This window comes from Typha angustifolia, chromosome 8 (genome assembly GCF_048772165.1).
Source record: "Typha angustifolia cultivar Huaian chromosome 8, ASM4877216v1, whole genome shotgun sequence".
In the NCBI taxonomy this organism is placed as follows: domain Eukaryota; kingdom Viridiplantae; phylum Streptophyta; class Magnoliopsida; order Poales; family Typhaceae; genus Typha; species Typha angustifolia.
The window spans coordinates 2,042,015-2,067,233 of record NC_133246.1 but is presented as its reverse complement, the minus strand read 5'-3'; the positions used below and the strand labels follow the sequence as shown (position 1 = coordinate 2,067,233).

The window sequence follows — 25,219 nt, the reverse complement described above, 5'->3', positions numbered from 1 at the left end:
TCAGACACCATGAACTTAATACTCATCAATTATCATTTCACCTTGCACTCTTGGCTTGTGAGATTACATTTCAGCATGTCAGTGTCAAAGAAGAAATTTGAACACACAAATATACTACAAATTACTCGTTTCATTAACTAAAGAACAACAAGTACTCAACTGTTACAATAATTCAAATGGATACCCAGGTTGAGGACTTATTAGAAAATAAAGGAGAAGTAGGAAAATATTGTATCCAAGTAGCCAGGCCTTGCAACCAGATAAAAGGCAAAAAAGGGCAGAGAAATAAACAAGAAACAGATCAGCAATGCTTCGCGCCTGCTCCACAGACAGCTTTAGCACTGGAAGCAGGGGGAGGCTGAGAAATGAGGAAATGGGGAAATGGAGATAAACTGTCTGTGTAAACAAACAAACAAACAAACAACAATAACAAGAAAAAAGAAAAGGGAAAATAAATCTGTAACACTGTCAAGTAGTAGTCTGACGATGAACTCTTCTAGCAAGCAGAGCCGGAGCGGCAAGCGAGGACGCCGGAGCCTGAAGTGATGGAGCCGACCATGGAGGAGGACTTGGCTCCAAGGCTGGATGCTCTGGAATAACTTGCAGAGGCTCCAGCTCCAGAGGGGATGAAATATGCACCATTTAGTAGAAGGTCACCTTCTGATCTCCAGTTCCAACCCTTCCATGCATTCGTGTATGTGTCAACCCTCTTTGTCACCTATACAAGAGTTTTTTTTTATTTCAATACTATTATTTTAAGGGGTGGGGGTGTTGATAGTTAATATGGAAGAAAAAGTTACCTCTTTGGCGAATGGATTAACGGGGGCAAGATAACGGTTGCCCTGGCTGTTGATGGTCGGATCTGCGCTTCCACCTATGGCATACATTTCCCAGTGGGTGTAATCATTATTAACGACATGAAAGTATCCATGCCTGCATCTGATATTAATCCAAAACAACTTCAGTTTTGGCATATATATCTACATCTTAATTAGCTCAAGACTAGATCTAAAGGAGGTACCTTGGCATTCTCTGAATGAGACCTTCACCGAAATGGTTGAAGGCGATGGTCACTTGCATCGCCTTGTCTCTGACATAGGAATCACTATGACCCAATAGCATCACCTCGTTATGGTGCGTGAAATAATTGTTGGAAATTGTGATCGCAGTGGAACCCATGATGGCATCGATGAGGCCATCGGCGCAACTGGAGAGCGAGCAGTGATCGACCCATATGTGACTGGCGCCGAAGATGGAAATGCCATCACCATCGGCCATCGTCCTCCACCCGTAGTGAGACGGCGAGCTGCGGACCATGGCGTTCCCGGTGGGCTTGCAGTCATGGATGTGGAGGCCGTGGATGATGATGTTGGTCACGAATTGCACGGTGATGCAGGCGCCATTAGCGATGTGGACGTTCACCCCGCGGCCGTCGATGGTCTTGAAGCTGTTCATCATCAGCTCCTGCTTGAGGGTGATGACCATGTCACGCTTGAAGACGATCCAGAGCGGCTCGTCCTGGATGACGGCGTGGCGGAGAGTGCCGGGTTTGGGGTTGACCGGGTCGTCGTCGCCGGGGTCATTGACCACGTAGTAGCGGCCGTCGCGGCCGCCGACGGCGTTGCGGCCGAAGCCGATGCCGCAGTCGGCAAGGCGCTTGCGGTGGAAGTGCCACCTCCGATCGCAGCGCCAGCAGTCGTCGATCGGGTTGCCGGTCCCGCATGAGAGGTAGCCGAGGGAGCGGCGTGCTCTGCTCATGTTGATGGCCCTGTTCCATTCCTCATAATAAAAATCTAGTTTTTTTCCCCCCGAAAGAAAATTAGAAAAATCGGAAGAAGAAAAAAAGGGAAAATAAAATAAAATTTAAACTTACATGTGGACCTCGGATGCGACCAATTCCGGATCATCGACGGCCCCCACCACATCCACGTCTCTCTCAATCCTGAAGAGATTGCTTGGGTTTATTTTTATTCATTTTTAGTATATCGAAGAATGGAGAGCAAAAAGAATGGGAGAGCAAAAAGAAAGCGAGAGCTTCGCACTACTACTATACTAAACTCACATCGCCGCCATTGCCGACGTCTCATTCGCCGCCACATCCGCTCGAAGGCTCCTCCTCGACCTCGCTACTCCACCTCCTCCAAACCTATCCCCAGAAGGGAAAAAAGGAAAATCCAAAATCTTCAGAAGAGAAACCCATGGAAGCTTAGACAAGAGAAGGGGATCGAGACGTACCTAGAAATGGAGTACTCCTCGCCACCAATCCAGCCGAGGCCTCCCGCGAGGAGCAGGAGGATCCCGAGAGCCAGCAATGGGAGCCACCGGAGATCCGCCGCCCCCGCCATTGCCATTGCCTTTTGTTATCTCTCTCTCTCTCTCTCTTTCTCTCTCTGTCTCTCTCTAGATCTCTATATCTATCTAACTCGCTGCTTTCCCTTTAAAGAAGAAGAAGAGGGAAAAGCGCAGTGGAGAGGAGAGGAGCAAAGTCCAAGAAAAACTCGGAGGGAAGCAACGATTTATAGACGCGCTCCTCGGCATCTAACTCTTGCTAATTAACCCTCTCCTTTTTAGTTAACCGCGGTTAAATATTTTTGTTTATAGCCCGAAAACTAAAAACCAACTGTTTCGGAATAAAGAGACACTTAGTCGACATATTTAGACGTCTAATCTAACCTTTTAAATTGCTCCAAACTAACTATCAAGCAATCAAGCCCAACTTATCTATTCTTAATCCCGCATTTAATCAAACGCTAATAATTATTTGAGATGCCATTAACCGCGGTTAAATAAATCACCCCAAAGCCTAATCCACATTAACTGCTAGGAAAAGGATCTGATGCTGCCCCAATTGCAGGAATTTCGTGCGATCCGAAACATGGCCGTCTTTCATTAGCTGCCAAAGAGAGAAATTCCCTAATTGCTATTCAAATTGTACCAAGTACAGTATCCTAATCTTGCAGAAGTCCAGTTGGCCTCAAGGAATAAGGTGTCACTTGATTCCATTGAAAGTTGTACACCGACCCCATTGCCCATGTCTCATGCTCATACGCACATATCTTGGTATGATCTAAATCCCAACCAAACTAGACTCTTAATGGTATAATATATATATAATATATATAATGTAGATGGGAGGCATCCATGTGCATCAAAACACATTGTACCATGTAGGACGCATGTGTACTTAGCACGTAAAATACTGTTTACGTTTATTAAAACTTATAATAGTGAGTTTTATTTATTTTTTATATAGTTAGGATCTTGTTTGATGCTTCGTAGGAGCAACCGTCCACTGATCTAATCTTATAATGGATTGGTACTGGATCTGTTACCTTTTGTTCTCTTCTTTTTCAATGCATAACTATAATCACACTTGTACCTAAATAAGACAAGATTATATTCGAATCTCTCTCTGTGAATGTGTGTGTCATGCTCTTCACCCCTATTGTTCTAAGCCCAATTCACATTTGTGAAGGAATCCATGGCATCTAGATTATTTTACCTTTAATACCCTCCTTGTCACCAATGTTACACGAATAAGTGTGAATCCAAGTGTTCTCTAACATGCATCCATGTGATGCAACAATGTGGAAGCCATGTGCTTCATTGATATGTGTCTGAACATGGGCATGCTGACTGTTTAGTGAATCTTATACTGCAGTAAGCGATGTATAAAGACACCATACAGTTGGCATGTGATGATGTGTCTGGATGTGCTTCTAAGCATCGTTATCCCATCTTAAATCCTGCCAGTTACTATCCAGGAAAGTATGAATAAGTCATGTTGTCCCGTTAATTTTTTTTTTTTCGTTTTCCTCTCGTAAATTTTGAAATAATAAATTAAGTTCATCATGGAGTACTATGAGGGATGCACACATAGAGAGAAGAGGGCAATAACTAGAGTGATAGCTAAGAACAGACTGGAGTAGCAGTGGGAGGGAGGCAATTCTGCACCACTTGCAAACACCATACCAAGATACCCAAATCCCACTCCTCCCCCTTTGCTGCCGCCCTCGCCTCCGGCGGCTGTAGTCACACCTCCACCGTAATTGACCCCCGAGTTTCCACCCCCGTCGCCATTATCCCTGTCACATTTTGAAATGAAACTTCCTCAAGATTTGTCACAAATGCGGCAGAACTAAAGAGTTTGATTCTAAGAAATACGTTACAGCAACTTTTGAGACAAGCTTACCTGTAGCAGAACATATGCTTACATAAAAGGGGAGGGGATCTAACCCTCCATTGGTGTCACTTTATTTACAAGATTAAAAAACTTCACCCACATACATAATAGCACATACATTTAGGTGGTATTTGAATGTGGTATGAGTTCTAAATTAGTTTAACTATACTTATTTCTTAAATTTATATAAGCTAACTTAAATAGGTTTACAGGATGCAAATCAATATAATGATATAATAATTATACTTGATGTAACATAAGAAGACAATAAATTTAAGAGATATTTTGCCAAATGGGCAAAATGCCTTTGATAGTGGATGAATGAGAAGATGAGAGGAGAGGAGAGGAGAGGAGAGGAGAGAGAAGAATTAAAATAATAGTTGATGTTTTTTCAAGGGAAAAATAGTAACTGAATTTTCTTAGTAAATATAAAAACTGGATGAAAGAAAAGAGGAGAAAGGAATATGTATCATTAAACTAATTTTGAGATAGACTGCTGTTTGGATACTATATAAGTATAGCCCTCATTATACTTACTCTTTATCCAAACGCAGACAATATAATAGCATCGCAGCATACAAAGAAAGATAGTGGATCCATTAAGTCCTTTTCTTCATAAATGTTTAATAATTTAATAATGAATCAAGCAATAATCATGCTTTGAAGCAAAACAACTGGAGTAACGGCTTCAATGTAAGTGATAAAATAATGCTATGCAACTTTGTTCTAGAAATGAAACAAAAACACACAAGGTATGTGAAAATAATCATTCATCGGACCTCACTAAAAATACTTTCTTCTTTCCCTGCACTCAGAACTCACTCGCGCCTCCAGGAGATCTGCAAATTAGCCCTTAAGATATGCTATCCTTGTCCATGACTACTCTTCAGGACCAACTTTGTGTTATGTAAAGATAATTCCTACTTTAGAAGATGGTTAAGTACCAATGAATCTAAGATTTGCTGGCAAAAAGGTACAAATTAGCTGGCCAATGAGGACCAGTTAGATAATTTGTAACATACTACCACCCTCATGAAAAAGACATCCAGGGGATCTGCATGGTTATGCATAGAATAGGATTCCAATCTCTTATCTTTAACAGTAGTGAGACCCACCAATAAGTCACCATTTCCTTGTCTTAAGCAGTTGCTATAAGATATATACAACATTTTCTTTCTATTTACTGTAAGCTTCAGGGATTTTCACATAACTGTCACTAAAATCTTTTAATTCTTTCAAAATTATTATTATGTTTAGTTTTTAACATAATATTCCTAATAGATTATTATTAAATTTAAAAACACACATTAAATGATAAAAAGAACTCTCCTTTTTAAGTTTAGAATATAAAATATTTTTCAATTTTTGTCTCACATAAAAGATATATTTTGTTATACTATGATATTGAGTATAAAATCAGATAACTTATAAACTATTTTATATAATTTACATAAGGACAAATAGTTTTTTTAATCTAACTTGTGTTTTAATCATAATAAATTAGATTGAACTAACGGAATATTATTTTTTTAAAGAGCACAATAATTATAATTGTTATGATATTTTAAAGAATGTATGATATTTTAAAAGAAATTAATAGCAATTATGTAAAGATCTCTAAATAGAACTAGGAAAAAAGAAGTGCAACTTTACTATTCAAAAGGAAAGTTGGCTGTTGACATGGGCCCGGAATGTTATCGACCGTTGGGCACAGAGCAGATTCCCTAAGACCCATTTGACAAGTGTATAAAGTAGAGTCGAGCTATTGTTTGGGACCATAATTAAGTCTAATTTCTACATAGATAAGCTTAAGTACAGTATATTCTCGTTCTGTTCAGTTTCATCCGTGTATTTATTTCTTACCCACATAGACCTTGTGCTATTTAACCATGGAGGCAAGCTAGGCCCACCATTTCCTTTACACACACAGGCCAAACTGGACTACACCTTTAGCATAAACAAAATAAAAACTATAGAGTAGAAAGAATAGAAGAACTTACCGAAACATTACGAATCTTATAAGGTCCAAGAGTAAAGGAAAAGGACAAAGGCTACCAAGGCAGACTGGGGAAAAGCAATAGGATAAACCACATGAAGGATATTTATAAAATGATCTCCTAATGGTACTCCCCATCTTTACTCCTCCCCCACCATCTCCAATGTTTCAAACGGAGAGAATAATGCTAAGCTTCATTGAAAGCCCTTTGACAATTCAGCCTTGGTTTCCCACTGGACCACATATCACAAGACTGCTTAGGTTGCAACAAATGACCAAATACCACCCAACAACTAGCATATATAGGTTTTCCGGCACCCGGTTTCAGTCCGCCAGTCGAGGCTACCTGACCTAAGATGCCTGCATTACATCAATCGTGCACATTTGACGGTTATGAACACACAGATAAAATCCCATAACCCTGCTTCTTAATGATCGATTTCCAGTTTGCTTCTCCCTTACAAGCATATAACCCTATGGTGAAGACCCTTGTGTTCTCACAATGTCACTTCCCTCTGTGATCTTCAAAATAGCATATGTAGAAACTTAATTGTCCTATGAAATTAGTAGTAACAACAACTTGTAATTCAATCCCACCTGATCCAAAGAGACTTTCACGCGTTCGGCTATGTATTATAAAGGCAAACGGCGTAATGGGACCCACTCATGATTAAAGTAAGACGACTGGACAAGGAAAGCTAGTAGTAGCAATACGCACCTGGGTCCACCGATAACTCCGGCGTTCTGCGTGATCTGGTCGACGAGGCTCGCCGACTTCGGATCCACGCTCGACGCCTTGCCGTACTTGACCCCCAGTCCGTCGCCGGACGGCACGAAGAAGGCTCCGTTCACCATCACATCTCCCTCCGATCTCCAATTCCATCCGTCCCAATCACCCTCTTGTGCATCCACCCTCTTCGTCACCTGCAATATAACTAACTCATTAATTAACCAATTTGTTCACTTCGCCAAATCAACCTGGTTACAAAGATACCTCTTTGGCATTGGGATCAGACGGAGCAGTGTATCGATTCCCCTGGCTATTAATGGTGGGATTCGCACTCCCACCGATCGCATACATCTCCCAGTAGGTGTAGTCGTTGTTTACTATGTGGAAGTAGCCCCTGCGACACCTCGGCATCCGTTGGACCAACCCTTCCCCGAATCGGTTGAACGCGATTGTGACCTGCATACCAGAATCCGGCAAGTAATCGTCGCTGTGGCCCATCAGCATCACGTCGTCGTGGTTGGAGAAGTAGTTATTGGAGATGGTGATCCCCGTCGATCCCATGATCGCGTCCACGAGGCCGTCGGCGCACTCCGATATCGAGCAGTGGTCGACCCAGACGTCGCGCGCGCCGTAGAGGGAGACGCCGTCGCCATCGGACTTCGTGCGCCAGCCGGAGTGGGTGGGGGAGGCGCGCACGTTGGCGTTGCCGGCGGGGCGGCAGCCATGGATGTGAATGTTGTGGATGATGACGTGGGAGACGTACTGGAGGGTGATGCAGGCGCCGCCGGCGATGTGGACCTCGGCGCCGCGGCCGTCGATGGTCTTGAAGCTGTTGACAAGGAGCTCCTCGGAGAGGCGGATGGTCATGGAGGAGGAGAACACAATCCAGAGCGGGCCCTCCTGGATCGCGGCGTGGCGCAGGGTGCCGGGGACGGGGTTGACGGGGTCGGCGTCGGCGGAGGAGGTCACTACGTAGATCGGGCCGCCCTTCCCGCCGACGGCGCCTCGCCCGAACCCGATGGCGCAGTCGGCGAGGCGCTGCCGGTCGGTGTGCCAGTCCGAGGACGAGCAGCGCCAGCAGTCGTCGATCGGGTTCCCGGTGAAGCAGGAAGACGAAGAGAGAACGCGGCGGCGAGAGGAGTCGAGTTTCCTGAAATGTAGAGAAAGGGGAGTGAGTCGTAGAAAGTAATGTGGGAGAGAGAGAGAGAGAGAGAGAGAGGAAGTGGGATTACTACCTCTGGACCTCGAGGACAACGGAGTCGGGGTCAGGGAGTGGGTGGAGATGAAAGGAGGAGTTGGGGAAAGGGGAGGAGGAGGAGGTGGGGAAGGGGAAGGGAAGGAGAAGGATGAGAATGTAGGTCGGGAGGAGGAGGAGAAAGGGGAGGGAAAGCATTTTGATGGTGGAAATTAGGAGGAAGAAGGTGGATTTTGGGGGGGAAATGTGGGATGCTAGTAATTTGTGCAGTAGATAAAAGAAGAGGAGGGCTTTTTGAACGACGGAGTAGACCTGTAAAGAGTTGGGACGGGAGGTGAGATTTGGGGAAGTGTGGAAGAGAGAGAGGAGGGAAGACATAATACTAATTATTTTTCTATTTTTGGCAAATTAATCCATGCGATTTACTATTTAAGCCTTAATTGTATAGGTAGTAATGGTTAAAATGTAATAAACGAGAAACTGTGGGCATTAGTTGGATTATATTTGCAGTTGCAACCTCTTCCAGGCCCCGGCCCGGCCCGTTAAAGCACTACAAGAATCCAAACCAGGGAGGGTGTTTATTTGGCGCTTCCCGCAAGAAAGGCTCCTCGATTCCTCCTCCGGAGAAAAGCCTCGCCTTTGCGCGGTTCCAAGAAGCGGGGAAGCGAGCAGCAAGCTAATGGTTATGGACGACCCCCTCGATTTCGAGGAGGAGGACCTCCTCCTCAGCAATACTCGCGCCACCACCAAGAGGAGGTTGGTCTTCGCCTCTAAAACCCTAAGCCCTTAGTCTTATTTCCTCGCAAGGATTGTTTCTCCCTTCCTTTTTCTTTTCACTTCCGGATCTGCCTCGTTTGAGGGTTTTCGGGATTTGTAAGGGTGATGCGGGTGATGGGAGTTATCGTTCTGATTCTTCCTTATTTGGTTCCACATACTTGATATCCATCAGAAGCGGGAAAGCTCGATTCCACTTGAAATTAGTAATCTTTCTTACTAGAGAAATCGTGGCGAGATATGTATGTAATGCAACTTCTGTGATTTAATCCCACAAACAGTGGCTAAATTTTTGCTGCCTAGTACAATATCTTTAATCCGACTAACGATGTTTGTTCGCTAGATAGGGATACAATAGCAATGAAAAGCTTGAAATTTGATAGCCAGATTGGACATACAAATACTTTATTAATGGAAGGCGACTTACATCAAATTCGTTTGCAGGAGAAAGGTTATTGGTCTGGATGATCTTCTTACGGATTATTGCATTGAGAAGAAAAAGTTTGTTCATTGCAAGTCTAAACGGTCAAATGCATCCAAAGCCTATAACTCAGATGAGGAAGATAAAAAGATGCGAGAAAACGAGATCACTTTCTGCAAGTTTGTTAATAACTGTCAGAAACAAGCAAGTAGACTAAACCTTGATTTCCTGTTTGACTTGATTCTTTTTATTCTGTGAATTGTCTGATATGTCCTCTACTTACAGGTAAATGAGATAGATACTGAAGATGATGTTTCCCTGTGGGGTCAGAAAGTTTTTGGGCAGCAGGTTTCTTAAGAAAATCTGCTTTGATTCTAACAGTGTTGTTCTTTTATTGAACACAAAGTGCTAGATTTTGTCATAACTGATTGCTTCTTTGTTATGATGAGTCACAGAAACTTCCACCGGTGCCGGAATTCTCAGGGCTTGGAAACTGTAACCTTCTGCAGTCTTTCTCTGGGAATGAGCTTACTTCAGCTTTTGATGTGAATGTTGGACAAGGTCTATATTTATATCATTGTTAATAGTATAAACATTTTATGGTTTTATAAATTTCTCTTCTTGCTTTATAGGATTTTGGAGAGATTTTATTTTTTATATGTTTTTAACTACTTGAGTTCTGACAATGCTGGTATAGGGGACACATTCCTGGAAGGATTGTTGATTAATGGATGGCTTTCAACATTGGCATTCAGATCTGGTTTCGTGGAAGATCCTATTGCAACATGGACACTTCAAAAAAGTTGGTCCTTCAATCTTTTGCTATGGCTTTCTTAATGAGATTATCTTATCATATCCTTATTTTTTAGCCATCAGTGCTCTACTCTCCTAATGAGGAGTTGCAGGTTTCTGCATGTGACTTTTGGTGTAAAATTCTTCTATCTCAAAACAAGGTATTATTTTTGGGGGGGTGTATATTGGTTGCTTTGGTGCACTATGTTTAAATCCTTTTAAATTTGCAGGGTGATCAGCCATTGGTGAAACTTGGGTTGTTTCCTAGCTATTCAATATTGCAGGATGCTCTAATAACCTATGGATATTTATACGATACATCTTATAATTGTTCTTCAACTTCCCAAGATGTTCCCACAGGTTATGTCCAAATTATCATTTGCATTTGTTAGTAGCTTATGTATATGGACACTGACGAAAATGTTCTAAGAACTTGAGGTCATGATTTTTTATTTTATTATTATTATTATTATTATTATTGCTTAGTTGAACTTGTAGGTCACATAGCAGCTTGCAGAAATACACACACACACAAACACACACATATATACATATATATGATTTTTTTGTCAGTACCCACAATCAAATTTTGTTCCTTTTCCTTTCTTTCCTCCCAGTTTGCAATAATAGTATTTTTTGGATTTTTAAGCAATAACAAAGATGTCTTACTAAAATTGTGAATCCTGTTTGCCTAGTCTTTTCTTACATAGCCTTTAATTTTGTGCAAATAGTTGTTCAGTTATTAGGGTACATTTACTATCAATAAAATTTAGTAGCAAGTCAGTGAGTGTTGTAACAGTCTTTGTTTATTCATCGTTCAGATTCTCTATGTGAAGGGCCTCCAGGAAACATTAGTTCATGGATAAGAGTTCTATCTGCATGTTGTCAGATCAGGTAACTGTGGAGAATTACCAAACTGTTGTGGCCAGTTTACACAACATGCTGCCATAGATATTGAACATCAAATTACAGTTAAATGGTTCACATATTTGTTAGTTGAACATCACCTTGCCCACACTTTTGTGAATATTGTTAGTAAATTTCTCATTTGACACTATTCATATCTAATGGAATTTTTGGGTTACTGTGGGTTGCCAGCCAACTAGAGTTAAGAAGTTTTGTTGCTATTTGCTTATTTACTCTCTTGGGGTGTTTTTTTTTCTTTGGTATGAATCTACAACATTGAGTTCTCGTGGTGTTTTCAGTTGTAACTGATAGGTTCTTCCATTTAGCCTTCCAAAATTCAGGTTGCACTCTTGCTGTTTATAGTTGGAGAAGGCTTAATTGTTGCTAACGATCAGTATGATAATATTAATTCTCGTGTAGTTTTAAAGTTTGCCTAAATGTTGTTTTTGTTGTCTAATATGTGGTCTTTGTTCTTGCTACAGAAATGTCAGACCTATCTTCTCTACATCTGAAGCAGAGGAGTTTCTTATCATAGTTATTTTCCTTTTTTTGGACCGTCAACTACAAGGCTTGGCACTTATACTGAGTGCATGTTTGCAATCTATTATATATTTCTTTAGCGAGAGTGAATGGAACGTCAGTTGCATGAAAGTAGCAGAATCTATTGCTCACAGGTAAACTCTGGTTGCGAGAAAGCTAAGAACTTTTGGTATCTACTTTGTATTCAAACATGGTATCAGGTGAACTTACCCATATTAGTTAATGGACTGAATGCAATAACTAGATGAATATTTTGGTAAATATAGAAATTATTGTGTTTGAGAATCACAATTTCAAATAATACAAAAAGAAAGAGAGCACCCAAATGCTTCTTAATCATTGATTTATCTTTTGGATTTTCCAAAGCTCCACCATTCTGTTATCTGCCTGGAAATATCTAATCCTGTTGATTTTCAAGCTTTCTAGTTCTTTGCCATTCTTCCTCAGATTCTCTATTTGCCTAGAGAACAAAGAGACACAATTAACTTCAAACTCAATTTGAATAAACTCTCTTCAAGCTTTCCCTTTATAGAAAATTGGTGTTTCTTGCTCGAGCCATCCTATGTTACTGCACACTACCAACCTTACCTGTGGTTTGACTTTCAAGCTTTTGCTTATATACCCTGTCTTCAAGTCTAATTTCTTTAGTGCAGCCTCAATCCTATTAAAATTCTTGCCACCAAAATTATTGACTGATGAGCTTCCTCTTTTATTGAAACTTATATGGCAATAGATATGAGATATTTGATTCTTGTTTCTTTGGTCACTGAGATATCTTCGGTCTACTGTGTGAAGCAGAGTCCCAAAGGACCTCAACTGCTTGAGAATTGTTGAATGCATTACTGGAGTTGACAATCGCAGTAAGCACCTCAGAAGTCAATTGGCCCTTCAAATACTCATGAAATGCTTTGATAGGAAGGTGAGCACAACCTGTTTCAACTTTTAAGAGTGAACAATTAAACTGCCTTTGGTAATTGTTGTTGTAGCTACAATTACTTTCACTTCATCTTTCTAGTGCATTAATATTTGTATGGATTCTTCTGATATGGTTTGTTGGAAATGGTATCTGTGAGAGGTAATTCAGTCACTATTTCATTCATCATACTGTTTTGGTTAACTAGAAGAATGCAAGATATTAAACCCTCTTGTGAAGCAAAATTTGTGTTGAGGTTGCGTCATGACACCATGGAATGGTTTCCATTGTTTTTAATTTTAAGTAGGTCGCCAGAGTATGACAAATGCTCATACTTAGATGCTTACATTATATAAGCTAAAAGAAGTGTGTATATTCCTGTGTAGGTTACTGATGTTAAAGAAACATTGGAGTTGCTCATTTCAACGAATGTGAAGGAGAAAAGCTGTAACTTCTTCAAATTGTATATTTATTTAGTCTTAGCAGATAATTTTCTTCTATCTTCTCATCTGTTTGAAGAAAGACCTGTAATTATCGACATGTGGTGTAAGTATCTTCGGAATTGTTCCAGCCAAATTACTAGCACAGACTGGAGATCTTATGCATCAAAGGTGTGAAAATGACTTTTGCTATTTAAATAAGATGCACATTCTATGTATTACTAACAACCTTATTCTCATGTTCAGGTTCGGAACAAAGCTTCATATCTTTTACAAAACATGATTCCCAGAAGGAATTCAGAATAGCACATAAGCAATCTGTTCTTTTCTCAGAGGGAAGTATTATGTTGCTTCAGATCTCTAAATACAGAAGATATGTGGTGGGATATACTTATCGTTGTCCAGGCGAAGTGTGAACACATGGTGCTGATGTTGTATTTAGCCGGCTCGTGGTCAGCTTTTTCAGTTTTGGGTTTTGATTATAGTGGAGGTTGGTCTGAGGCTTTTACTTCTACTGTTTAGTTTTTTTTATATTTGTATACTATTCTAAGCTGATACTGTCACTGGAGTTGGATGGGCTAAAAATGTAGGTGGGCTTCACTTATATACCCTGCATTTGTATCATGGAATGTATGTAGCAACGTAGCGTCACGTTCATCACTAATATAATATTTGAGCATTGACATCCTCTTGATTTATCTGTTTCCCTTCGAAATTGTGGCCTTCTTATATACTTGATATTTTTCTCCCTTCCCTATTAGCTCATCCTCTCACTAAAAGCCGTTAGAATACGGCATGCCAATGGACAATTTAAGTGACTGCAACGACTATAAACTACTTGCGCAGCCCACTTGACATCAATAATAGGAAGTGCACAGTATATCTTCTCATGTCGCACGCTGTGTGAATATGAGATGGGGAGAAAAATCTAGTAGTGGGTCTTCGGCAGTGGCTTATGTGTGCAGAAATTTCCTGCAGTAAAGTCTGTGATTGGCTGCCAGTTCATTGAACAATTCAGGGCTAAATGAGATGGGATGAGACAGGATCTGTTTGGTCGACGAATTGCTTGGCTTGTAAATCTAAGCATCCAATTGTGGTTGGATGGGCATGGATAAGGCAAGTGCACAGTTGGTGATTAATGATTATATTGATGATTTGGTCCTGAAATAATCCAAGTAGTGACTAAGATACATCTGTGCATTAATACACAAACAACTCGTCACATCCGACCTCCTTGCTTGCTGTGGAGTGTGGTCTCTCCCTGTGCTTATTAATCACAATAATGAAAAGGTTCCACACAGTTGCAGCTACCTTATATAACTACGAGACCAAGGTGGGTTGGGGGCCACGTGGCAGGTTCGATGTTACACCCAAGTGACGAGAGAGAGAGAGAGAGAGAGAGAGAGAGAGAGAGAGAGGCCTCTACGGTCGACTTGCCTCGTTTTGGCATCTACACAAACGTAGTATATACACTGCATCCCAGAATCATGATATACATACATATATATATATATATGAAAAGAACTATAAGAAATAATTCGCATATGAGCCGCATATATAATTTCCGATTAATAAGATCGTTAATAATGGCAATCCACCAAAGCCGACGCCGACTCCGACGGCGGGAACAACAAGGAAGGCCGCCCACCGGCGCACGTGAAAGCCTCCTCGTCCGGAGGCGCGGGGAGATTGAGATCGAAAGATAGGTGGGTAGCGCTCCTTTCTTCCTTGGTAATAATTAACTCTTGGCTCTCGGGGACGACGGCTAACGGCCGGTGGCGCCTCATGTGGCCGCCGAGCGCCTGGCCGGAGTTGAACTCCGATCCGCAGATCATGCACTCGTGGACCTTCGGTGCTGGCGTTGACTTTTCCGAAGTGTATAGCAACATCTCTTCACTCGCTGAGGCGTTCATGACCGCCGCCGGCGGCCGCTTCAGCTTCTTACGATGGCAGCTGGCGCGGTGGCCGCCGAGCGCTTGGGCGGAAGGGAAGCTTCGGCTGCACGACTTGCACCCGAAGGAGTCACTTCTAGCCGCCAGGTTGCAGCCTCGGGCGAGGAGGATGAGGCAATTCGCCATGTCTTCATCTTCCTCGGCGGAGTAGTATTGGATTCTGTGCTGCTTGGTTCGCTTGCTCTTCACGACGGCTGTGACGGCGTGCATGCAATCAGCGTCGTTGGTGGAGGAGGGAGAGGAGGAGGAGGAGACCATGAGTTCTTGGAGTTCCATACATATATATATATATATATGTATATGTATATATATTAGACTTTAATCTATAGTAGTTGTTATAAGAAACAGAACAAGAAAGAATGCGAGGATTTATTATATAAATGAAGAATAATTGAGGATTAGTTGGAATGAAGTTATATCTGGGAATTCCGGAGTTTAGTTTGCTTGACAGTTGACACTTGCTGGTTACTTTCATCAATATTTTATAAATAAATTGTTAAACGATCAAAGTATTTTTACCATTTCAAACTATATTTGTATAGAAGTAATCAAGTCTTTCTATATACTCGTTCAAGAGTTAAAACAATAATTTACTCTATAATGATAACAACTCACTGACTTCCGTTAGCCGTACCTATTAAATACGATGGAATTAGGCGTAACAGTAGTGGGGAGTTTGATATATACTAGTGATTGATAATGGGAAATTAAGGGCAATGTGGGCAATGTAGAGAGCGGCAATCCCAAGTATGGTGATGTAGCTGCAGTTAAGAGTCCCACCTGGGAGTTGGAACTATTACTTGTTAGCGTTGTTAGATGTATCAAATAGGTGGACAACAAATTGGCATCCAAACCTCCAAAAGATAGTGACCTCACAGCTAACACCTCCCCATATACTTATCTCTCAGCTCATGCTGCTACCGCCATACTCAATACTTATCCACCTTCATGGATAGAGTCCTCCACCTTATTCCTTCCTTCTTGGTGAGATTCTAAAGCCTTCTAGGCCCAAGATCTTAGAGGCCCAAGTCCAATAGCAACCAGAAAATGGCATTGAATTTGAATGCCATGCAAAATAACTACTCTTTGTTAATTCAGGTTGGAAGTTGGAACCTAAACCGCAGTTTCTGTGGAGATTCACCAATACAGTCAAAATAACAAGCATCATCTAAATATGAAGTGTTGTAGTTGGACAGGGAGGTTCGAGAGAAGGGCTGAGGATTTCCATTGACTTCCCCCCCACAAATCACTCTAAACCTCCTAAATTTTAAGATCAACTAAACAAAGACCAGACCAAACATAGCCTCTCTCTCTCTCTCTCTCTATATATATATATGTATAAGAAGGTGGCAAAAAAAAGTTCAAAACCATTCAATTTTGCTATCTTATTACCATTACCTTCTCCACTACGAGTGATCCGAGGCGCCATGGCTTCCTCCACGAGCGTCCTCATCGTGTCCATATTAGCATTACTAGCACTCGCGCCGCCCTTCATTGAGGCTCGCCGTGGCCACCACCAAGGTATAATCCGGCATGGACGCCGCGTTCATCGCTTCAACTCTCGTCTCCATCACTTCAAGCGTCGGCATGGCAAATTTACGCCCAGTGGATGGAGTTCTGCGCATGCGACTTTCTACGGAGGCAACGACGGCTCCCAAACCACGGGTAACATTTCTCTGTGATCAGCTTCTAAGTATATAATAGAAATAAATAAGCTAAGTTTGTTGATGAATTTATTGATTGCAGCTGGAGCATGTGGTTATGAGGACACGGTGAGCCAGGGGTATGGGTTGCAAACTGCTGCATTGAGCACAGCTCTGTTCAATAATGGACTCACTTGTGGAGCTTGTTATGAGATCAAGTGCGTCGACGAACCACAATGGTGCAAGCCCGGCCAGCCGTCCATCTTCGTCACAGGAACCAACCTCTGTCCGCCGAACTATTACTTGGCGAGCGACAATGGCGGGTGGTGCAACCCGCCGCTCACACATTTTGACCTCACCATGCCGGCCTATCTCCAGATAGCCGAATACAAGGCCGGAATCGTGCCGGTGGCTTATCGCAGGTGAAAACCTCAATAATTATATCTGTCATATGAGAGACTGCACATTTTTACTTAACGGCATAAGTTACTTTTGAATCATCTGGATCAGGGTCCCATGCAAGAAGCAAGGCGGCATACGATTCACGATCACCGGCAACCGTTACTTCAACCTGATCCTCGTGTGGAACGTGGCCGGCGCCGGCGACGTCCACAGCGTCCAGGTGAAAGGAAACAAGCTGAAGTGGACGATGCTGACCCGGAATTGGGGCCAATATTGGGCAACCGGCGAGGACTTAACTGGCCAGTCTCTGACCTTCAGGGTGACAACCAGTGATGGTCGGAGATCAACTTCTTGGCACATCACCCCTCGGGATTGGCAGTTTGGCCAAACCTACGAAGGCAAAAACTTCAAGGCTTAAGCTTAAGAAGAGAGTGAATTACTTTGGATTATTCCCTTCACTTCTCCTACCATCAAAACTCCTTAATTAGCGATGGATGGAAGGATGGCATCGTATCTGCGATCGAGCTTGGTCAGCAGCAAGCTATACACCAATTATAGATGATACTGTAGTGGGAGAATAACTTTGTACTGGATGAGGTATCCCTAACGAAGTACTAAGTTGAAATGTGATTCATATAATCCTACGTTTCTCTGTATTTAAAAAAACAAATTGAAGACATTAGTGAAGTATGCCTGAGATAATCGAATCAATAATGCTCCGAGTTGGTTGAAGAGCAACATTTAGAATAATTTTGGTGAGGATAAGAGAGTCAATCTCGATCCAGAAGTGCTAAGCTAGGTACTTTTTCGAGAATTGACATTAGGCACCCTAACTACAAAATCTAACTCCATCGATCTCATCAAACCTTTTAAACGAGTCTTAAATCCTCCCAAGAGGGGATGGATGGTGGGATGAAGTATAGCTTGCATGTATCTTGGGTAGAATGGAAGAAAAAGAAGAAAAATAGTGCAAATGTCTCTCTCTCTCTCTCTCTCTCTCTAGTGTCACATCAAAAACGGTAAAATTGAAGAACAAATCTTAATTGAAAGGAAAAAAAGAATCAAAATTGGATCATAAATGATAAAAAAGAAAACCGTGTTTGTTTTTCTTGTAAACCACCCAGATAAAAATTCTAGTTTTTCTTTTCCAAAACCGGCGACTTCCCCCTGTTTCATACATAATTCTCAATTCTTGGCCAACTTTGCTACACCACACAATTAATGCCGTGTTGCTCGATTCCAAATCTTCCACTATTCCGCACCAAACCAAAGCCTTCTTCCTCGTTCAACCCTCCAATTCTTCACGTCATCGCCTGATATTAATAGATCAACCTTTCTTCTTCTCTAACCAATTAAACGCTTAAACTTCCTCCGACCCAAATGGCCTTCTCACTCCTCCCTCACTCCCTCTCTCTTACTCCTCTTCCCAGACCCCCTCTCCTCTTCTCTTCTACTGCTACTTCCCCTTCTTCTCTTGCTCCTCCTCGTTCCCACCTCCGACGCCGCCGGCCGCCGGTCCTACGAGTGGCGGCGCCTTCTTCTCCGGCGCCGACGACCCCTGTCAACGACGAGGAAGAGAACCAACAAGAGGAGACTGCAACATCCTCTGCCTCTTCCTCCGAGAAGTTCTCGTGGAGAGACCACTGGTACCCAGTTTCCCTCGTGGAGGACCTCGACCCGCGGCTCCCCACGCCGTTCCAGCTCCTTAACCGCGACATCGTCTTATGGAAAGACCCCAAGTCCGGCGACTGGGTCGCCTTCGACGACCTCTGTCCTCACCGCCTCGCCCCCCTCTCGGTAAAAAGATCCGAACTTTATCTCATTTCCCATGTCGGTTTTCTTGATTTTGCACAAAATTGGGATCTTGAAGAAGTTATTAATCCTTTCGGTGTGTGCGCGTCGCTAATTTTGCCGAAAGCTAAAACCTTTGAGTGTTCATGAATATTTTTCTTTGTTTTGGGGTAGGAAGGAAGGATCGACGAGAATGGATGCTTGCAGTGTTCTTACCATGGTTGGTCCTTCGATGGGACGGGTTCTTGTGTCCAGATCCCGCAGGCCGCTTCCGAAGGCCCCGAGGCCCGGGCGGTTCGTTCGCCGAGAGCTTGTGTTAGTAAATTTCCAACACTTGTTTCCCAGGGATTGCTCTTCGTCTGGCCAGATGAGAAGGGATGGGAGAAGGCGGCGGCTACCAAGCCTCCCATGTGTGTTAGCTTGAAACATAGTAGCTGTAACTGTTGTTTCTTAGTTTTATGCATTGGATTGAACTCAGCTTGGTGATATGATTGATGAATTTGATTGTTAGGCTGCCAGAAGATCTTGACAATCCAGCCTTCTCGACGGTGTCAATCCAAAGGGACTTGTTCTACGGCTATGATACATTGATGGAGAATGTATCTGATCCTTCCCATATTGAATTCGCACACCATAAGGTACTTGTTTGTAGATCAACCAATATACGATTCAATTGCAATGTTTCTGCTGATTGGTCTGTTCTGAACTTGTGATTACCTTTGTGATTAAAAGAATCGATGATAGTTCATGGATATGTAGCTTTCCAATGCTTTGCTTGTCATATTCCTCCCTCCATAATGCATGACAAATTGGGTTACCTGCATTTGTAAACATGTGCCACTAACTTTCAACAGCAGCACTTTTGGAGCAGCACCACTTCTATCAATTGTTATAGTTGCTGGTGGAACAGATGGTTGATGAAGGCCTTTTGTTTATAGTTTTAGATCTGTTTATGTATATAGATTTAATTTTCTAGGATGCTTTTCTTAACAGGTCACTGGGCGGAGGGATAGAGCCAAACCTTTGCCATTTAAGTTGGAATCTAGTGGTGTTTGGGGATACTCTGGATCAAATGAAGGGAACCCACGTATCAGTGCAACGTTTATTGCCCCTTGCTATGCGTTGAACAAGTGAGTCTTGGCTTGATGCCTATATTAGTATTTTATATTAATTCTTTTATGGTCTTGTTCAAAATATATATGACTGACTTAAATATTTTTCTGTCCGCTTATTGTGTATTTTGAGTAGGCTTTTTTTTTAAAATATTCGACCCATAAGGCCATAATTACTACCTGAATATTTTCCATTACCAGATCCATGATCTGTTCAGTTAAACTAATCATTCTGTGCTTTTATCCTATAGTAAGTTGTATGGAGAAAAGTAAATTTGCAAACTGCATAATAAAGCTTATAAGGGGAAAGCACAATTTCTCCTCTTAACTTGACTTAAGATGCATCCCAATTCATCTCCTAATACTAGCCTTCTTTTCTTGGCTTTTGTTATTCCAGAATAGAGATAGACACGAAGCTGCCCTTCTTTGGAGAGCAGAAATGGGTCATATGGATTTGTTCTTTCAATGTGCCTATGGCTCCTGGGAAGACTCGTTCTATTGTTTGTAGTGCTCGGAACTTTTTTCAATTTACAATGCCAGGGTCTGCATGGTGGCAGGTAGAAACTGGATTCTGAGTTATTTTTCCAACCAGTAATGAACTCTAACTGAGTTATTTTTCATCTATCATTTGACATGTTCCTGCATGTTCAAACCTTGACTGTATTGCAATTTAAATTTGTAGCAACTTGTAATTGCATCCAAAATATTGAACTGACAGATATAAATAGATGAGAGTCAGAATTAGAATTTTTTGTGTATTTAATTTCAGTCGTATCTATGTTCTTTATTTCTTTTTCTCCCTTTATACCTTGATCTATCACAAGCAGGAATATTCTACTTCATATATTCTTTTCTGATGATGCAGCTAGTCCCCAGGTGGTACGAGCACTGGACTTCAAATAAGGTTTATGATGGTGACATGATTGTCCTCCAAGGTCAGGAGAAGACATTCCTTTCGAAATCCATGGAATCTTCTGCTGATGTTAATCAGCAGTACACAAAAATCACATTCACCCCTACACAGGCAGACCGTTTGGTGTTGGCATTCCGGAATTGGTTGAAGAGATATGGCAACAGCCAACCTGAATGGTTTGGCTATGCCAACCAACAATCATTGCCTTCGACGGTCCTATCCAAACGTCAGGTACATCTTAGCTTGCTAAAAATCTAGTGTCGTTATCTCATCATTATATGCTTCAAAGAACCTATCATTCACTTATAAAGTTTGAGCATGGCAGAAAGCCATCAAATGTTTCTCAAGTCGAATTTATGTCTTGCTGTTGAGTTTATGTGAACCATTTTATACAATTTTCTTCCTTCATGATTCATTTGTGTGTTTGCGATAAACAAGCTGATAGCAGATGTTCCACTTATGCAGATGTTAGACAGATATGAGCAGCACACTCTCAAGTGTTCGTCATGCAAAGCAGCTTACGATTCTTTCCAGACATTGCAGAAGTTATTTATCGGCGCAACTGTGCTTCTCTGCGTGTCTGTTGGAATTCCTCCAGAAATCCAGCTCCGGCTTCTGCTGGCAGGCGCTGCTGTAGCGACCGCCTCTTTGGCGTATGCAATGCATGAGCTCCAGAAGAACTTTGTGTTTGTGGATTATGTGCATGCGAATATTGATTGAAAACAGTTCATGAGTTTGTTTTTGTAGAGTAAAATTTCTTTAGCCAGTCACACTTATATTTGTAATTTAGTAGGAGATCAATAATTTTGGTGTACCCTTGAATTTGTTCAGTAGTTATAACTGGGGAAGTTACAGAACTATCTGATCTGATTTCAACTTGGATGGATTTCTGCCAACCGATTGGGTTGGTCTTTGTTTTTTCCATAATCACCTACTATTCTATTAATTTACCTTAAAGATAATTTAGTCCTACAATTAAAATAATTATAATTTTAAAATTAAAAGTGCAATTGACATATGATGTTGTACTAAGTCATATAAATATATAATTTGATCTACCTAAACTTAAATATTAGTTGAAAATGGCTAAAATAGAAGAAATACAATTATATTGCTTTATAATTTTTTTTATAATTTTTAAAGCTATTTAAAATAATTCTACAAATAAGCCCAGTGGCCTGAATGCAAGAAGAGTTTATTGTTCCTTTTCTATATGATATCAAACAATAATTCATTCCAATTTCCAAGTAATAATTACACCAATATTTCACACCTCTCAACCAAATGGGGATAAACTGATAAACATAATGGATAAGATAGAAGGCAAAAAAGAAGAAGAATTCTTATCATGTTCTTTTTTTATTACACAACCAAAAGTGGCCCCAAAACATGGTTCTTTATTGTTATGCAATCAATCAAATAGGCAAATAGACAAAAATATATTTCACAACACATTGAGAAATAGAATTCATAGTGAAACAATCAAACACAAGCCTGATCATAGCAGCAGTAAAACTGTGGTATCCTCAGATGAAAAAGGCATTTTATTCAAAATCCATCTCCCTCTCATCCAGAAATGCTTTCTTATCACCATCATCGTCAAACTTAGAGGCTCGAAATGAATCCACCACCTCCAAGCAGTGGAGTGCGTTGATGGACACCAACAAGAACATCCTTAAACCGAGTGATTGGTCCCAGTAACTTGCTCATCCTCTGTCAAGTGATCAAAAGTTTTAATTACTGAATAAACTTGAGAAAGAATAGGAGAATAATTCCCAAGTTATAGATGGCAACAGCAGTAACAGATACAAGTTGTCATAACATGCATCTGAAGCGGTGGATACGATTATGTCATCGATACTAATACGCATTGGTCCACCACTGCTTTAGACCAAGAACTTGTTTGAAAGTAAAGAAACTGAAAAGAGAGGATCCAATTCATGCAGAGCATTATTCAAACCGACAGAGCAATTCTCCCAAATATCAGATAAACTCACAAGAGACTGCTGCATTCAATCGAGTCATAATAAGATGACAACGAAAATTCAATAATTCAAAAAGGAAGGGTTTAAAGAAATTCTAGAGAACAATAATAATTTTCCATATCAGTAAGTAAAACCACCACTCTAGCTATCGACATGATTACTCTGATTATTAATATTAGTGCTTGGATGAATGTGAGTTCATCACAACTACAAGACACCACCATATACAATGAAATTTCCAAATGAAAGTAGATACATAGTTTGAGGACAAAAGGAGAATTCCGACATGGACAGAGATAGACATAGTACATGTTTCTCTAGTGATGATTAAATAATTTTCAAACTTAATTTGTTCTTCTTATGATGCATTTATATGGTTCTGGTAGCCATCCTTTGGCACTACCACAACCCAGCATTCCTCTTATATCAGACTAAATAACATAACTCAGTTCAGCATAAAGAACAAAGCAAAGAGCAATGGAAAGGAAAAAAAAATGGCACTAAAACAGCCAAGATAAGAGAGAGACATGGCCAAAGCAAAAAATTACAATTTGTCAAGATGATTCAAGAAATAAAAAATGAGACTTGCAAATAACCTGAGTAGTTCAACATGCAGTCTGAATGAATGCCAGACTGCCACAACAACAAAAAGGAGTAACCCAGAGGACGAAGCATGAAACCTAATCTTGAACTGATGTAGAACAATTTATTTATACACAATCAAAACGGACTTGCTATTTGCTAATGACCAATTGGAAGAGCAGAAAAGAAAATGCAATAGTAGCAATACTAAGAACTCTCAAAAGGAGGAAGAGAATGACTTTTTTTAATATGATGGAAAGAAGAGTACCTCATGGGTGAGGTTGAACTGCCATGTCGGTTGGTGAAGCTGCCACTTATTTCTGCGCCACCTCTGCCCAAGAATTACGAGCCCCATCATGGCAGCAGCCACTGCTACAGAACGGAATGTGTTTGTCTCCTTCGCTTGAAGATATAAACGTTCAGCACACCTCTTCCACGTTCTTTGACACGGGCAATGGCAGCTAGGAACAATTTTATTATCTTCTTCATCCAGTTTGGCGTACTGCAGAGGAGACTCTATACTGCGCTCAGTTGGTTCATCAACATTACTATCAGTTCCAGCATTTACAACACTAAATTCAGGATCAACATAGATGCCCTCTTCTTCAGAGACCAAGTTCATCCCTTGCAACCCCTTGCCCTGTTTAAACTCTATATCATCAATAGCAAGGCTTCTCGCTTTCTCAACGAATTGACTTTCATCTAAATCAGCAGCGTCAGATTTTTCCTGCACGTTTTCCTCATATGTTGCATCTGATACACCATCATCTTTCACATCACAACTTACCTCCAAGGCCTCCTTTTCACTGGGATTTTCAGTAAACTCGGTTACTATTGGTAGATTCTCATGCTGACTTGGGGGGAATACAGAATCATTGGTAGACGACGGCGATGACGATGCGTCAGAAGATTCCTGTTCATCTGGAGCTGGCGCATCAGTATAAGTAGATTGTGTAAGATTCACAACCTCCCAGTCAGCTCCCCGAGAGGGCACCTCTTCGGCCACTTTCTCACCATCCGCCATTTCCAAAAATCCAACCTTCACTAAACATCAGAAAACATCAGACCATTTGATACATGAAATGGCCATGTAAATATAGAAATAGACATTATTGACTTTGAATCCATCCGCCATTTCCAAGAATCCAACCTTCACTAAACATCAGACCATTTGATACATGAAATGGCCATGTAAATATAGAAATAGACATTATTGACTTTGACATGGGAATATAACAAGATTACAAGACACATCACTGGGAATGGATCAAAACATTGCACAAAAAGAATGCGTATTCAAAGTTAAAATAAATTAATCTATGATCTGATGAATTAGTCTACATCAAACATTTTATCATCAAAATGGAACTTTTTCTCAATTTTTCCGATAAAATGGAATAAAACCTTCGGTTATTAGAGAAAACTACGAATCATTTAACTACCCAGTTACTCAAATCAAATCTTTTGATCAATCAAGTTCCATAATCCAAAGAAACTAAAAGTTACTACAGCAGAACCCTGATTTCCAACAAAATCCATGAACCAAGCATCCCCAAGAGAAACCAATAAGAATCAACGCAAGAAGGCAAACAAATCACAGAAAGTCACAAAACCACGAATCGAACTATCACAAGTCACCGTACTGACGTACTACAATTCGGTCTTCGACTTGAAACAACGAGAATTAATTTCGATGACGAAAACCAAGAACAAAAGGCTAAGAAAGTTAAAGAAATAAAGAAAATCCAAATCGATATTACCTTGAACAATCGGAGAGCAAATCTACGAGAGAGAGAGAGAGAGAAAGAGAGGAGTGGGAGAAGAATTGGCGGAGAATGGACTCGACGAGGGGCTAATTTATAACGGGAAGTAATCTGAAACCGGCCGAACCAGTGGGCTGTGCCAGGGATTACCGGCATCAAACGGTCATCCATTGACCTGATATTTTT

At 41.1% G+C, this 25,219-nt stretch overlaps 7 protein-coding genes across 9 annotated transcripts; 3 read left to right on the top strand and 4 right to left on the bottom strand.

The window, feature by feature from the left end:
- Positions 1-23: 23 nt before the first annotated feature.
- Positions 24-2,490, bottom strand: LOC140765260 (probable pectate lyase 8). The gene is made up of 6 exons (XM_073104241.1): positions 2,236-2,490; positions 2,063-2,146; positions 1,874-1,942; positions 1,022-1,768; positions 801-939; positions 24-718 (listed from the first exon to the last, which is right to left on the bottom strand). The coding sequence occupies exons 1-6, from the start codon at positions 2,349-2,351 to the stop codon at positions 497-499; spliced, it is 1,377 nt and encodes a 458-aa protein (XP_072960342.1). The 5' UTR covers positions 2,352-2,490; the 3' UTR covers positions 24-496.
- Positions 2,491-3,794: 1,304 nt separating this feature from the next.
- Positions 3,795-8,619, bottom strand: LOC140765100 (probable pectate lyase 5). Its single transcript, XM_073104017.1, has 4 exons — positions 8,145-8,619; positions 7,174-8,059; positions 6,898-7,103; positions 3,795-4,085 (listed from the first exon to the last, which is right to left on the bottom strand). Exons 1-4 carry the CDS (start codon positions 8,480-8,482, stop codon positions 3,860-3,862), a joined length of 1,656 nt encoding a protein of 551 aa, XP_072960118.1. The 5' UTR covers positions 8,483-8,619; the 3' UTR covers positions 3,795-3,859.
- Positions 8,620-8,636: 17 nt separating this feature from the next.
- LOC140765101 (uncharacterized) lies at positions 8,637-13,578 on the top strand. 2 transcript variants are annotated; one of them, XM_073104018.1, is made up of 12 exons: positions 8,637-8,860; positions 9,323-9,503; positions 9,585-9,647; positions 9,755-9,860; positions 9,997-10,101; positions 10,176-10,252; positions 10,322-10,451; positions 10,913-10,985; positions 11,480-11,671; positions 12,336-12,456; positions 12,837-13,061; positions 13,137-13,578. In XM_073104018.1, exons 1-12 carry the CDS (start codon positions 8,784-8,786, stop codon positions 13,194-13,196), a joined length of 1,410 nt encoding a protein of 469 aa, XP_072960119.1. In that variant the 5' UTR covers positions 8,637-8,783; the 3' UTR covers positions 13,197-13,578. The 2 variants fall into 2 exon arrangements, with proteins under 2 accessions (XP_072960119.1, XP_072960120.1); XM_073104019.1 differs by lacking the exons at positions 10,176-10,252; positions 10,322-10,451.
- An 840-nt stretch (positions 13,579-14,418) lies between these two features.
- On the bottom strand, positions 14,419-15,159 carry LOC140765763 (zinc finger protein ZAT5-like). Its single transcript, XM_073104987.1, has one exon. The coding sequence runs from the start codon at positions 15,116-15,118 to the stop codon at positions 14,471-14,473; it is 648 nt and encodes a 215-aa protein (XP_072961088.1). The 5' UTR covers positions 15,119-15,159; the 3' UTR covers positions 14,419-14,470.
- A 1,110-nt stretch (positions 15,160-16,269) lies between these two features.
- LOC140764459 (expansin-A16-like) lies at positions 16,270-17,305 on the top strand. The gene is made up of 3 exons (XM_073103040.1): positions 16,270-16,507; positions 16,589-16,907; positions 16,996-17,305. The coding sequence occupies exons 1-3, from the start codon at positions 16,270-16,272 to the stop codon at positions 17,303-17,305; spliced, it is 867 nt and encodes a 288-aa protein (XP_072959141.1).
- Positions 17,306-18,106: 801 nt separating this feature from the next.
- Positions 18,107-21,517, top strand: LOC140765716 (pheophorbide a oxygenase, chloroplastic). The gene is made up of 7 exons (XM_073104930.1): positions 18,107-18,684; positions 18,853-19,088; positions 19,190-19,316; positions 19,672-19,808; positions 20,188-20,347; positions 20,656-20,934; positions 21,169-21,517. The coding sequence occupies exons 1-7, from the start codon at positions 18,268-18,270 to the stop codon at positions 21,421-21,423; spliced, it is 1,611 nt and encodes a 536-aa protein (XP_072961031.1). The 5' UTR covers positions 18,107-18,267; the 3' UTR covers positions 21,424-21,517.
- A 517-nt stretch (positions 21,518-22,034) lies between these two features.
- LOC140765119 (ATG8-interacting protein 1-like) lies at positions 22,035-25,096 on the bottom strand. Of its 2 annotated transcripts, none has more exons than XM_073104045.1 (3): positions 25,031-25,096; positions 23,539-24,314; positions 22,035-22,416 (listed from the first exon to the last, which is right to left on the bottom strand). In XM_073104045.1, the coding sequence occupies exons 2-3, from the start codon at positions 24,292-24,294 to the stop codon at positions 22,309-22,311; spliced, it is 864 nt and encodes a 287-aa protein (XP_072960146.1). In that variant the 5' UTR covers positions 24,295-24,314; positions 25,031-25,096; the 3' UTR covers positions 22,035-22,308. The 2 variants fall into 2 exon arrangements, with proteins under 2 accessions (XP_072960146.1, XP_072960147.1); XM_073104046.1 differs by having other exon boundaries at positions 23,539-24,309; positions 25,031-25,087.
- Positions 25,097-25,219: the final 123 nt, after the last annotated feature.

Bases quoted from the DNA above. Each gene is read 5' to 3' on its own strand.
- LOC140765260 (XM_073104241.1), bottom strand. From the start codon at position 2,351: ATGGCAATGGCGGGGGCGGCGGATCTCCGGTGGCTCCCATTGCTGGCT. The intron at 2,147-2,235 runs GTACGTCTCGAT...TTCTGGGGATAG, and splicing joins GAGGAGTACTCCATTTCTAG to GTTTGGAGGAGGTGGAGTAG. The intron at 719-800 runs GTAACTTTTTCT...ACTCTTGTATAG, and splicing joins TTAATCCATTCGCCAAAGAG to GTGACAAAGAGGGTTGACAC.
- LOC140765100 (XM_073104017.1), bottom strand. From the start codon at position 8,482: ATGTCTTCCCTCCTCTCTCTCTTCCACACTTCCCCAAATCTCACCTCC. The intron at 7,104-7,173 runs GTATCTTTGTAA...GTTATATTGCAG, and splicing joins CTGATCCCAATGCCAAAGAG to GTGACGAAGAGGGTGGATGC. The intron at 4,086-6,897 runs GTGCGTATTGCT...AAAATGTGACAG, and splicing joins GGAGTTATCGGTGGACCCAG to GGATAATGGCGACGGGGGTG.
- LOC140765101 (XM_073104018.1), top strand. From the start codon at position 8,784: ATGGTTATGGACGACCCCCTCGATTTCGAGGAGGAGGACCTCCTCCTC. The intron at 10,102-10,175 runs GTTGGTCCTTCA...TTTAGCCATCAG, and splicing joins AACATGGACACTTCAAAAAA to TGCTCTACTCTCCTAATGAG. The intron at 10,253-10,321 runs GTATTATTTTTG...TTAAATTTGCAG, and splicing joins TTCTTCTATCTCAAAACAAG to GGTGATCAGCCATTGGTGAA.
- LOC140765763 (XM_073104987.1), bottom strand. From the start codon at position 15,118: ATGGAACTCCAAGAACTCATGGTCTCCTCCTCCTCCTCTCCCTCCTCC.
- LOC140764459 (XM_073103040.1), top strand. From the start codon at position 16,270: ATGGCTTCCTCCACGAGCGTCCTCATCGTGTCCATATTAGCATTACTA. The intron at 16,508-16,588 runs GTAACATTTCTC...TATTGATTGCAG, and splicing joins CGACGGCTCCCAAACCACGG to CTGGAGCATGTGGTTATGAG. The intron at 16,908-16,995 runs GTGAAAACCTCA...CATCTGGATCAG, and splicing joins GTGCCGGTGGCTTATCGCAG to GGTCCCATGCAAGAAGCAAG.
- LOC140765716 (XM_073104930.1), top strand. From the start codon at position 18,268: ATGGCCTTCTCACTCCTCCCTCACTCCCTCTCTCTTACTCCTCTTCCC. The intron at 19,089-19,189 runs GTGTGTTAGCTT...TTTGATTGTTAG, and splicing joins GCGGCTACCAAGCCTCCCAT to GCTGCCAGAAGATCTTGACA. The intron at 19,809-20,187 runs GTGAGTCTTGGC...TTGTTATTCCAG, and splicing joins CCTTGCTATGCGTTGAACAA to AATAGAGATAGACACGAAGC.
- LOC140765119 (XM_073104045.1), bottom strand. From the start codon at position 24,294: ATGGCGGATGGTGAGAAAGTGGCCGAAGAGGTGCCCTCTCGGGGAGCT. The intron at 22,417-23,538 runs GTACTCTTCTTT...ATCACTTGACAG, and splicing joins AGTTCAACCTCACCCATGAG to AGGATGAGCAAGTTACTGGG.